General features: G+C 36.1%; 2 protein-coding genes across 5 annotated transcripts; one reads left to right on the top strand and one right to left on the bottom strand.

Moving 5' to 3' along the window:
* The first annotated feature begins 3295 nt into the window (after positions 1–3295).
* LOC117992463 (pseudouridine-5'-phosphatase-like) lies at positions 3296–6477 on the top strand. The gene is made up of 4 exons (XM_069505708.1): positions 3296–3529; positions 3641–3859; positions 4426–4658; positions 4998–6477. Exons 1-4 carry the CDS (start codon positions 3475–3477, stop codon positions 5172–5174), a joined length of 684 nt encoding a protein of 227 aa, XP_069361809.1. The 5' UTR covers positions 3296–3474; the 3' UTR covers positions 5175–6477.
* Positions 6478–9435: 2958 nt separating this feature from the next.
* On the bottom strand, positions 9436–13070 carry LOC117992464 (pseudouridine-5'-phosphatase-like). Of its 4 annotated transcripts, none has more exons than XM_069505765.1 (5): positions 12994–13070; positions 12398–12505; positions 11980–12198; positions 11359–11588; positions 9437–10526 (listed from the first exon to the last, which is right to left on the bottom strand). In XM_069505765.1, the coding sequence occupies exons 2-5, from the start codon at positions 12450–12452 to the stop codon at positions 10347–10349; spliced, it is 684 nt and encodes a 227-aa protein (XP_069361866.1). In that variant the 5' UTR covers positions 12453–12505; positions 12994–13070; the 3' UTR covers positions 9437–10346. The 4 variants fall into 4 exon arrangements, with proteins under 4 accessions (XP_034836059.1, XP_069361866.1, XP_069361867.1 ...); XM_069505766.1 differs by lacking the exon at positions 12994–13070 and adding an exon at positions 12575–12590; XM_034980168.2 differs by lacking the exon at positions 12994–13070 and having other exon boundaries at positions 9436–10526; positions 11980–12211; positions 12398–12430.
* Positions 13071–13168: the final 98 nt, after the last annotated feature.

Genomic DNA, 13168 nt, shown 5'->3' with positions numbered 1-13168 from the left:
TTATGTGCGTTTTAATAAATATCACTTAAGTTGCTTTAACGGTGAAGGAAAACATCGTGAGGAAACCTGCATGCCTGAGAGTTCTCCATAATGTTCTCAAAGGTGTGTGAAGTCTACCAATCCGCACATGGCCAGCGTGGTAGACTATGGCCAAAACCCTTCTCACTCTGAGAGAAGACCCGTGTTCTGTAGTGAGCCGGTGAGGGGTTGATCATGATGAATATTAGTATAGACTTTAGATGTTTCATATTATTATATCTATAACCTATATATTATATGATATTATATTATATCTACCTCCTGCGCCTGCGTAACGGAAATTCGGTCAGCAGAACAAATATAGGTAGGTACTAGGTAATTATATTATTGCCTATATCATGTAAGTATTTTATTAGGTAAGAAGATTGTACCTACAGCATATTATACTTTAAAGATAGGGAAGCGTATTTTGTTTGTATTAGTAATTCAATAAAAAACAACTATTATCAGCTATAAAAATAATGTCCAAGCTCAATCGGTTTATTGATATGGCATCGTAAATAAAAAAGTGTTAGTCCGTGAGAACTACCTAAAACTAGACAGCCTACAGTTTTCTAAAGAATAATAATGATATAATACGTACAGATAAGAATTTTCCCAATCCACGTGGCGTGAGGGTTATTTAGAGATTCTAGATTGACTTGATGTCATCTGAATTCTGAGTCTGTTTTTCCGTATGCCCATCTACTGTCTGTGTGTCTGTCAGTCCCTCTGTCCATATGTCTCTGTGTCATTCTTTTAGGAGAAAATTGAGTAATTGGTACCTAATAATCATCATCATCATGATCAACCCATCGCCGGCTCACTACAGAGCACGGGTCTCCTCTCAGAGTGAGAAGGGTTTTGGCCATAGTCTACCACGTTGGCCATGTGCGGATTGTTAGCCTTCACACACCTTAGAGAACATTATGGAGAACTCTCAGGCATGCAGGTTTCCTCACGATGTTTTCCTTCACCGTTAAAGCAAGTGATATTTAATTACTTAAAACGCACATAATTTCGAAAAGTTAGAGGTGCGTGCCCGGGATTGAACCCCCGACCTCCGATTAGAAGGCGGACGTCCTAACCACTAGGCTATCACAGCTTATATTAGGTACCACCATAATAATATCAAGGTAGGTAGGTACTATAACAGATAACAGTGCGCGATTCGGTGCGGGTTAAATTTTTGATATATTTTTTAAAATGATAATTTGCGTTTATAATAAACTACAATACATACTTACCTACCTGTACCTAGGACTGGGTTATGTATGCCTATTGCCTATCAATATTATTTGGGTGGTCCAAAAATTTATTTAAGGTCAAACTTATGCACAAAAAGTAAACCGATCTATGTTCCTATTAAAACATATTTTATTTATGGAACGCATCTAATAGGTATGACATTTAAAAATAATAGAAACTACCGACAAAGAAGAGGACACCCACATCCATAATAATAATTTATCTCCAGGTAAAAATTAGGTACCTACTTATTTAAGTAGGTACATAGGTAGGTTCCTACTGTATAATATTATTCGATGACATTAATTTATTACTTTTTTTTTTTACTCTATAAAACCTAAATTTATTAAATAAACTATTAATAAACTTAAATCTAAAAAAAACAACATTAAATTAAAACTAAAATAAATTAAATTAAATCTTAAACCTCATCGAGACCACCGCAGCGAGGCATTGTACCCAAGATGCTGGCAGCATTACCCCTTTGGATGGCCAAACTAATTCTTTGACCAAGGTAGCTGCCAGCTCTCGGGTCCCCGGTTGACTCGATAACTCTTTTCGCAATTTCTTCAAAAAGAGCTCGAGCCCCCGGGCCCCACGGCCCCAAGGTCTCCACACCAAAAGGCACGAATACGAAGCTCCCATCGAGGTTTTCATATTTGCGCCTCTTGGCCTGTTCGGCGCTGATGGCCGCTGCACCCGCCATAGAGGAGGTCGCCTGAATGTGGGATGCAGCTAAAGTGTCTACACAAGTTGCATCCCAAACAAGCGACCTGCCCATCTTCCACGGTACGAGCGTCATACCATCAGGTCTCTTGCCATCGCTACGTGCCAAACCAATAGGTTCTAGTACAGCTGGCACATTTATTACTTAATATAATTAATAACCTTGATAGGTACTTAATATTTTATTTTCTCTATTAATTAATCATCATCATCAACGTCAACCCATCGCCGCGCCGACTTACAGCTCACTACTGCGCACGGGCACGGGTCTCATCTTAAAATAAGGGTTTAATCATAGTCTACCACGCTGGCCAAGTGCGTACTAGAAAACTTCATACACCTTTGAGAACATTACGGAGAACTCTCAAGCATGCAGGTTTTCTCAGGATGTTCACCTTCATTTGTTAAGCCAAGTGATATTTAACAGCTTACAACGCACATAACATAACTCCGGGAATTAACCTCAGACCACCCGACTAGGAGGCCGATGTATTAACTACTAGGCTATCACCGGTTGTCTAGGGCTCCGTACCCGAAGGGTGCCAATTAATGGGACCCTTTACTAAGCCTCCGCTGTCCATCTGTCCGTCCGTCCGTCCGTCCTGACTGTTAGCGGGCTGTCGTGAACCGTAAGTACGAGTAAGTAGGTATAGGTAGTCTATATTTCTATTGCAGCTATAACGACATAATAAAAATTTCAATATGGCTGCCATGACAATAAAAAAGTGTTATTTCGATGGCACTTTGTGTGCGAGTCCGACTCATACCTGACCAATTTTCTTATTCTCTAGGATTTGTTTAGGCATGATGTCCTAACTGTAACTGCTATTGTACCGGAAAAAGCAGAGGTCTCTAATGGAGAAGAGAAACGATCACACATCAAGAGTAACGAACTCCTCAAAACTATCTTCTGAAATAACTACTAGGATTTTCATGATTTTCTTGGTAGGTAGGTGCTTTGCAGAATGCAGATATTATAAACGCCTGCCGGTTAAGCAGCGACTCAGCGAGCAATACGTAGAAATAAGAAATCACTATCATCTGTACTTAAATATTTTTATCATACCTAGAATGGGTATATTTTTTTCCGTGGATTTAATGATTAACAAATAAAAACGATTGGGAGGTCTTATTTGTATATAATAAGTCAAAACAGTTTTGCAGTATTTAGTCCAGCAGAGCTAGCAGGATCTTGAATATAAATCTGGTCACACTGTTATCAAATGTCAGCTGTCGTCTCAATTTTCCCTATTAATTCCAATTTTCTATTCATTTTCTTTACAAGTTGGTCGCGAAATTCAAATGTCAATTCAATTCAAAACAAAATCAAAGTCATTATAGTTAATAGGGCATAATATTTGTTTACAAAACTTTTGTGCATAGCGGAGATTTATCGTTAAATGCCTAAAAATATAATTTTGGGTCTCGCTACAATTTAACAAAACGAAAATAACTACAAAAACGTTTTTCCATTAAATTAAAATGACTTATAAAAAAGTTACACATGTACTTTTCGACCTAGACGGCCTCTTAATCGGTATTTGAGCTTATACTGTGATAATATGGTTGTGTTTTGAATTCTTTCTTGTTTATTTATGTAATCTTACATAATTCCAAATAGTCTTTCAAAGTTCCGTTTTCATTTCAGATTCAGAGAGGTTATACAGTGAAGCTTTTGAAAGGGTATGTGCAACATACGGGAAAGCTTTCACATGGGAGATCAAATCTTCAATACTGGGGTTTCAGGGGCATGAGTGTGCGTCTAAAATAATAAATTTGTTAGACTTGCCTCTTACAAAGGAGGAATTTATGGGCGAATGCCAAAAAGTGTATGAAATCGTTTTTAAATATGTGAACTTAATGCCAGGTACATTTCTATCTACATACTACAAAATAATTTACTCTATTACTCAGATAACCTTTACCTATAAAGCATTAAAAAAACTTCTTATGTGATTCTATACTTTTAGCTTTTGACCATACCTCAGAGATTAATCAGGAAGTGTAGATTTATTTGCATTTTATAGAGCTCTATAAAAGCAAATCACGACAACTTAAATTGCATTTTAGCTACACAATGGGGCCGATTCTCTAGTACACAATCTCTAAACTAAACTAAATTAACAGGTCTAAATCTAGTGCTTTCCTTTTCCGAAAGCAACATTATGAAAGGGATAGCAATAGATTTAGACGTGATATTTTAGTTTAGTTTAGAGATTGTGTACAAAGGAATTAGCCACATTAGCTTATTGCAAGCTCTATATTATACCTTAATCTGATAGTGTCTAACACAACTCAACTGCTGAACCAATCATCATGAAATGTGGCTTAGATATAGACTACATCTGTATTTTACTACCTACTTTGTCATGCTCCTAGTTTACTAAAAGCTTTAACAACAAAAATTAATCCTAAAAAAAATTTTGTTACCAGGAGCACATAGGCTAGTAGAGCATTTATACAACAAAAAAGTGCCTATAGCAATGGCAACTAGTTCCAGCCAAGAAAGTGTCAACATGAAGATGCAACACCATCAGGCCTTTTTGAAGTACTTCCACCATCTCACTATGGGATCATCAGACCCAGAAGTGACTAAGGGTAAACCTGACCCAGCTATATTTCTTGTCTGCGCATCCAGGTTTCCTGATAAACCAAAACCAGAAGATGTAAGTAAAAGAAACAACTATGTAGGTACATAATATAAAAGTGCAAAATAAAAATGGCATTTGTCCATCTAAGACATAAAGTACCTATACCTTCTGATTATTTTAAAAAACTAATTTGATTGTCTACAAAAATATAAACTACCATGATAAATCAACTTAGGCTACGTAGGTATTTGAAGTGAAATTATACAAATAGAATAAAACTAATTTTTCTTTTTAGAAATTTGCTTCAATTTGCTGTCAGTAATCAATCCTTAGTTTACTATTATTATTCAACCAATTATTGCATCGGCTACAATTCTTCAAAATGATATTAATTCTATGAACTTCTATTTTCAGTGTCTAGTATTTGAAGATGCAGTAAATGGAGTTAAGGCTGCATGTGCAGCGAGCATGCAAGTGGTCGCAGTTCCTGACCCACGAATCGATAAAGAACTATTAAAGAATGCCACATTAGTACTTAACTCTTTGGAGGAATTCAAACCAGATCTGTTTGGCCTTCCAGCATATGATTAAAAATACGCCCTGTTTGCCATCTCGACCTGTCGCGTACTTACACTTATTATATTGTCAGTAACTGAATAATCATAAAACGGAAGTGTTCTTATTGTAATTGAACTTTAATTGAAATACACTCAAACATACACAATATACCGTCGATTAAAATATTAATGATAGATTTATATGAGCGAGTTGATGACAAAATATTAATATAACATAATATAAATATTATTTTCCTTTAGATATCATATTTTATCATTATATTACAATTATTTTAGATAATGTTTTGTATGGCTATGTTTTTTTTCATAAGAGTGTTTTAATTATAATGAGTTTTACACTGTAAAAATATTTTTAACTAACTAAATAATTTAAAAAATAGATAAAATAAGGATATGACGATAGGACATACAATTTTAGAATGTTTAAGTACTTATATTATTTTGTAAATATGTAATTTGTTTTAAGATTTATTAAGTACCTACCTAGGTATTTTTATATGATATTATAAGTCCTGCCCTATTTATTAAGTAGGTATTTTTTATAATCCTAGCTTATGCCCGCGACTTCCTCCGCGTGGACTACACAAATTTCAAGGCCCTGTTTACCCCTTTAGGGATTGAAATTTCAAAAATCCTTTCTGAGCGGATGTCTACGTCAGTTTGAGCTGTGCGTTGATAGATCAGGCAGTGAGTCAGCTTTTCCTTTTATATATTTAGATAATAGATGAAACCTAAGTGCCTAAACTAGGAACATGTTCATAGTTTGGGTTTATTTGACAAATCAACTGATAGCGTGTGACGTGTGACGTCCACATTAAACGCTTAAAGTGCGCCAATAACCACCATATCAGTGGAAAAACGTACGAACGTCACGTCTTGTGCAGTGTGGCGTGTGTTGTGTAGCGTGATCACCGCAAATCGTGCCTTGCGGTGGCTCCTGCATAAGCGCCCTTAGGTGGCGAGTTTTCTTTGGTTTGTTTTCAGTATTACCAATTCGCTGTGTCCAAGGACATAACATAGATGAGTTTTGCTGAAAATTAAAATAACGTGTGTTTCTTGGTTCGTGTTCGTAGGATATGATTAGCTTTGACATTTATTTATTATATCCCTAGTACTTAAGTAAGACCAAAGCTAGTGAAACTGTACTTGAGCATAAAATTATATTTTATTGTTGTGTATTTTGTTGTACCTACTAATAAATTGTATGGATCATAGATCACCTCAAAGGCACTAGTCAAATAAATGTTCAGTATACATATTATAATATACGCAAATAAACGTATCTACTTAATCATTTATATTTTATTTTATTTAGAAAAACGTGCTATAAAATAAATTACAGGTGTACAATAATTTAGCTTAAGTTAATGTGTGCGCTACCCTTATATTTCTAACTCTATGGCCTAGCTCTATTTCTATCTACCACACGAGTAGATATTATTGACCAGAGGGGAAGCTTCACACTAGCTCACGCACACCACAACGTGTCACGGACGCTCCGTTTGCGTGAGCTGCGCTTGAGTGAGTGAACCTACAGCCAGCCGCTAGTATGAAGCTTCCCCTCTGGTCTATATATCTACTCGTGTGGCTCTAAGCTGGCTAAGGGCTTTTTCACTAATTCGATAGAAAAGAAAAAACGATTCTGAATTGTGTACAAGCGCTCTTAATAAGTGATGCCAATTATTTAATATTTTGTAATAAAAAAAAATCAAACTGAAAAACGATAGAAAATAAAATAATACTTGCATTGCTAAGGATTCAAAGTTGCAAAGGTTGTTGAGATTCATAAATTACTAAATGTTACAATAACTTGTAAATTAGACCTAGAGGGTACCTACCTACTACTTTATCAAAAACGAATCTTAGATCGATATTTACCTACGTATTTCATTTACGACCGAAATTAATAATAATAATCAATCCAACTATAATCAGTAGGGCTAACATCATGCGGCCCACGAGAAAATTTTGTCTACGCATTTTGTCGTCTTATCTCTCTATGTCTACCGAAGCTAACATAATAATAATAATATTTATAATAATATTTATTTATTTAAACAACTCAGTACAGTAATCAACTCTCTGGAATCCTGACCCCTAAACATGGGTCGGTATTTAATACGTATTATGGTATTATTAAAAAAATACAATGCAATTTTTGGCAAATAACAACTTTGCTACCTAACTAACTACAACTAACCTATCGACAGATTACAGATAGAATTTATCATAGACTAGTTGAGGCCCGCGTCTTCATCCGCGTAGATTTAGGTTTTTAACAATCCCGTGGGAACTCTTTCATTTCCCAGGATAAATTTATAAGGGTAAAAAATAAGGGTAGTGATGAAGCATGGATATATTTCTAAAAAATGATATGAAATGTGCACATTTCATACTCTGCAGATTGGTTCGAAAGTTAAACTTCCCGGAGAGTATTGCTACTGTCCAGAAAAGTAAGTACCTACCTATGGAATTTCATTTCTGGACAGTAGGTATTACTACAACTGTCCGAAAGTAAGTTTGAATTTGGAATAGTGTTTGTTCCTCACAACTATTCAGAAAAGTTAAACGTAGTGATTATATTATACTCTTTGGTTACTACTATGATAAGTTTGAATTTGGAATGTCTTCCTCAATATCTTGTATATTTTTCATATTCATTTTTTTTTAGCTTATACCTATAGTTTGAATTCGGAACTCTACCGAATTGCGTTTTCAGCGCTCACAACACGGCACGGTATCGGATTTTTAATAGCTAAAGTTTAAAAAGTTAGATTTTTTTGTCTTCATATTATTAAAAGACGCGAATTGACTGTTCGTTGTAAGTACCGTTATTATTTATTAAAGACAAGTTACCTACTAGATAAAATGAGTTCAAGTGAGGAGAGTATGGAATTTGATTGCACACCTCCTAATTTGAAAGCAGAGGCCGAATAGGCTACTTGACACTTTTTTTAAGTTGGTCTTAAATGGTTAATATTTGTCCTATTATATCAAAAAAATTAACACTATATTTTTTTGCGCCCTAAAAACCGTAAAACTTTAATTTAAAAATATATTTTTCTTAGCCACGTGAAAACACTGTCGGCCATGTTTGGCCGATAGATTATCTGTGCTCTGACGTCATGCATTTGTAAACAACAGCATAACCTCCCAAAGTTTAATAAACATGACTTCTATACTAGTTTACATGAAAAATATAGTAATTATCGTTATTGTATCATCCGAGAATGTAAAAAACGCATCGATAAAGACCACAGGAAAGTTGTGGATTAGAGTGCCCAGTGAAATAAATATACGTAACACGCAAAGACTTGCTTAAAGGGATCCTATCCTATATGACTAACGACTTCAACCCAAATTTATTTTTGCAAAGATCACTTTGTTGTAAGTCTTACTTATTCAACTTATTAACTTATTCAATTTATAAAGAGAAAACGATATTTTTTTACGTTTACTATGAGTTTTTAGAAATATATAAAAACTAGCTTATGCTCGTAACTTCGCCCGCGTGGACTTCATAAATTTCAAACCTCCATTTAACCCACTCAGCACGGCTAGCATGGGCCGAAGATAAAAATTATATCCCCCGATTTTATCCACTGCACAGGAGATAACATTAACTTCTCCACCCCTCAGAGCACGGCAACAGGGGAGAGGAGAAGTTTATCCCCGTTTGACATTTCACGGGGACTCGGGGGACTATTTATCCACCGTCTATAGCATGGGGCCAAATAAAAGAAGATAAACTGTCCTTTTTTGACATTTGAGAGGGATAATTTTATCATCGAGATTTGAGGTGGGTATAAGCTCATAGAACTTTAACTCAGTTATTAAAAGATCAAAAAACATGTCTCGCGCTTTTTTTATTAGTTTGAAATAGAGAATTTAGAACGAAAATAACATGAGCACGTAATTAGTGATGGAAGTAATCCCTTTGAATTTCCCGACGCTGAGTTCCAACACTTGTTTCGGATGGACAAATATTATGTTCTGTACTTATGCGAGCAGCTTAATGAAGCACTAAAGCCGATTAATTCGGTGGATGGATTCATAAAAGTAAGTAAGTACTTACCTATTACCTAAAACCATCTTGTGCAAACGAATAGGTACCTAATTTAGGTTACCTACTTAGGTAGGTAGTAGGTACCTACAAATAGGTATTCGCGGCTATTCTCTATTTATTCTACGTCCTCACATCTATAAGACTCTTGGCAGATGGTAGTTACCAGTGAGATACAAGTCAAGGTCATGGGATGACTATTTCCCGCGACTTCATCTGTGTGGATTTAGGTTTTGAAAATCCTGTGAGAACTATTTGATTTTCCAGAATAAAAAGTAGCCGGTGTCCATCCTCGGGATGTAAGCTAACTCTGTAGGTACTAAATTTCATCTAAATCGGTTAGACTGTTGGGCTGTGAAAAGCTAGCAGACAGACAGGCAGACACACTTTCGCATTTATAATATTAGTATGGATTATTGGAAATATAAAATAACACAATGACTCATTATAATAAAATCATTTATTTGAACAAAATAGGCAGGAGTCTAATTTAACAAAACAATTCTTAAATTAAAATAATTTCAAAAAATCCTTTCCTAGTGGATACCTTCTCTTTACCTACAAAGAACACACGCACAAAATTTCATGTATCTAGAACCAGCTGTTTAGATGTTTAGGCTGTGCGTTGATGTATAAGTTAGTCAGGACTCTAAATTTTATATATATGGATACTACGTTAGTCCCCGCGTGACATAGGGATGACATTTCTTTGTTTACATATTAATGACGTCACATCATGGCTGACAGCGTTTTCTGCGTTTCAAATAAAAATAAAAACTGTATTTTTTTAAATTGGATTTATATATCCATCCTGCGTTTTTAATAATTGTTATTGATATATTTCGTTGTCTTAAGCAAAATACTATAATAAATAATCATTTATTGGACGGAATTAGATATGAGTCAAGTAGCCTATTAGCAAAAAAAAATTTTTTAATTTACCTACTTACTTGTTTCATTTTTTAGAAAAGCACTATACATGCCTCGACCGGGAGTGCTTTTCTGGCCTCGTGTCATAGACGTCCTCGCCAAGGCTCGGCCGTCTAACTCACACTCGACCAGAAATCGCTTACTTCCCGGTCTCGTGCAGTAATGTACTATTAATAATTTCGGCCGTTCATTTCATTTATCGAACGGCGGCAAACCAAACATTTCCGGGCGGAAATCTTCCATAGAGTTGACTATGAGAGTCGCTTCGGGCGCCAGACTGCGTTCGAAACGAGGATCTGGCACCATCACGACTTGCATACCGGCTGCTACTGCTGCCCTTACGCCGTTTAAAGAATCTTCGAATACTAGACACTGGAAAAGTAATCAATATAATAATAATAATAATCTTTATTTGATAAAAATTTACAAGGTAAAACATTAAGTTAACCATGGTAGTAGCATTGCAAAGTTCCTGGCCCCCAAACTAGGATTCCCTGTGCTATGGGAAGCCAGTTGAAGTCTAGGTCTAAAGCCGGCGCCACACGCTTGTTGCAAACAACAAACATCAAGCATCGGCAAACACCATAGATGGCTTGCTTGCCAATCGGAACGCCTCCAAGCGTTGGCAAGCATACGCATACAACCGTTCTCATGCTTGCTATTTGTTACCAGCATGTGGATCCGGCATTACATTCTTGATGAGCTGGGAAAAATCTATAGGTACCTCCTATCTATAACCGCAGCTACAGCCAAGTGTTACCAGCTTTGGCTGATCGATGAATACCGGTCAATAAAATAATAGATTGATAATAATATATTATGATGATGCTCAGGATGATAATGATGAATCGATGATCGATCCATCACTGCAGGTCAACCACTTTTGACGATCACTCGATCCATGCAATGTTACATAATTCATCATTTAAATTAAAGTAGGACAATCAGGCTTTGGTCGTAGATTGCATCTGCCCCTCCGCTCTAGCAGACGACGATAAGTAGGTAGGTAGCTGTATTGTAATTTGTAAATAACAATGGCGCTGATTCCGTTGTCTTCATGGTTGGTATATTATCTATGGTTATCTTTCTCAAACTAATTTTAGAGTAGGCTACATACTTTTATAATTTTGCTAAAAAAAGGTCGGGAGGATCTCTATGGTTCCAATGTACCTTTAACCAAAAAGGAAGATAGAAAAAATCTTACATTTTCAGGGGCTGGCTTCTGAGCGAATTTTGCTGCAGCAACCAAAAATATGTCGGGAGACGGTTTCCCTCTCTTCACGTCAGGATCGGATCCATAAGTCTTGTACGGGAACAGTCTGAAAAGCTCTACATGTCGTGTCGCCTTCATGTCATAGGTTTCTATACTACTGCTTGTTGCTAGTCCCATTGGTATTTTATGTTTGTGTAGATGAAGAAGAAGCCTTTGGACGCCTGAAAAAAAAAGCTCTTAATTAAACTCTACATTTTCTAAGATTTATAAAATTCTAATTCATTTGAAACTAGCTGATGCGCGCGACTTTGTTCCCGTGGAATTAGGTTTCTTAAAAATCCCGTGGGAACTCTTTGATTTTCCGGGATAAAAAGTAGCTCTCCAGGTCTTTATCTAGTTACATACATGAAAAAAATTACGTCAGTCCGTTGCACCGTTGCGACGTGATTGAAGGACAAACAAACACATTTTCGCATTTATAATAAGGGTAGGTACTGATTCCCGTCATGAAAGTTGATAAATGTTCTTCATCAGCGACGCGACAAGTCGAAATGGAAATCCATCAGAAGCGACAGCTATCAAGCGCAAACTTGTCGCCATAAAAATACATACCGGGCATAACTTTAGATTGTGGGAATAATTCAATAAAAATCTTTCTCGTCTCTACAAGGAACTCATCGACGGTGAGTGGAAGATCCAGTTCCTTGATGATGTTGCCAGCAAACTCTCTGCTATGCTGGCCCATTATTTTACACTTGAGTTCAAATGTAAACTTTTTGCCAAATCTAGAAGCGATTTGTTCAAATCCCATTGTGTATAAGTCTTCAGTATCTGAAAGTATTGCCTACTTATATTTTTCGAGTTTTTATGTGTCTCTTATTATATTATGTTGGTAACTACCTATTATTGCCAAATTTCATCAAAATCTGTTCAAGTATTTATTTGTAGGTATATTGGTCATAAATACTTAGGTACCTACCTAGGTATTTTTTTTTTGAAAACAACAAAATAGGTAGATAGGTACACTTACTTAATAATAACCCATCCATATCGAATAATATATGAGTAACTGGTTTATATGTCATTTTTCCAGAAGAAACTTTATTTTATATTCTGATATCACAACAACGACGACCTTCTGTAAATGAAAATACTTCAGAAATGCTGCAAAATCATGTAATCATTACGTTTTTAAGGTAATGATTACATGATGATGTTTGCCTTGAATTTACGTCGTGTATAGATCATAGTTAACATCGAGGTTCAATTTGAATAATTTGATATCTTATCTGCTATACTTAGGCATGTAGTTACGTATGAAACGCTTTGCGTCATCGTTCCTTATACCTACCTACGCATGGCTAGGGTCTGGAATACTCTTCCGAGATCAGTGTTTCCTGCCAATTATAATCCGGGTATCGTGAATAGGCACCTTCTAGGCAAACGCGTCCCGTGTGCGTCCCATCTTAGGCCATATCCTCACTTCCCACCCAGGAGGGGGACAGCGTGACACTTCACAAGATGGCGCTGTTTGTCCCAATTTTGGCCACGCGCCAAAAGAGCTTTGTCGCACTGTACATCACAGCTGTATTGTGTACTATGAATGTGTGTGGATTGTGTACATACTCGAGCCTATCAGCAACCGAAAAAGCTGGAACATGACAATCGCGCTCAAAAAATATAAAAACAACCTTAAAACAACACTGGCAAGTGGCAGCCTTTGAAGTTTGAAACGTCCATGTATATTTTAATACTCTTTGGAAACGTCATTTGAAAATGACTTTTTTCTTGACAATTGACG

This window comes from Maniola hyperantus, chromosome 21, assembly GCF_902806685.2.
Source record: "Maniola hyperantus chromosome 21, iAphHyp1.2, whole genome shotgun sequence".
NCBI classification, from domain to species: domain Eukaryota; kingdom Metazoa; phylum Arthropoda; class Insecta; order Lepidoptera; family Nymphalidae; genus Maniola; species Maniola hyperantus.
The sequence above is the reverse complement of the archived record's forward strand: the minus strand, read 5'-3'. Positions and strand labels throughout refer to the sequence as shown.

Excerpts from the sequence above, each read along its gene's own strand:
- LOC117992463 (XM_069505708.1), top strand. The coding sequence starts at position 3,475 with ATGACTTATAAAAAAGTTACACATGTACTTTTCGACCTAGACGGCCTC. Across the intron at positions 3,530-3,640 it reads CCTAGACGGCCTCTTAATCG|ATTCAGAGAGGTTATACAGT; the intron begins GTATTTGAGCTT and ends TTTTCATTTCAG. Across the intron at positions 3,860-4,425 it reads ATATGTGAACTTAATGCCAG|GAGCACATAGGCTAGTAGAG; the intron begins GTACATTTCTAT and ends TTTTGTTACCAG.
- LOC117992464 (XM_069505765.1), bottom strand. The coding sequence starts at position 12,452 with ATGACATATAAACCAGTTACTCATATATTATTCGATATGGATGGGTTA. Across the intron at positions 11,589-11,979 it reads ACAATCTAAAGTTATGCCCG|GCGTCCAAAGGCTTCTTCTT; the intron begins GTATGTATTTTT and ends TTTTTTTTTCAG. Across the intron at positions 10,527-11,358 it reads AGAAGCCAGCCCCTGAAAAT|TGTCTAGTATTCGAAGATTC; the intron begins GTAAGATTTTTT and ends TTACTTTTCCAG.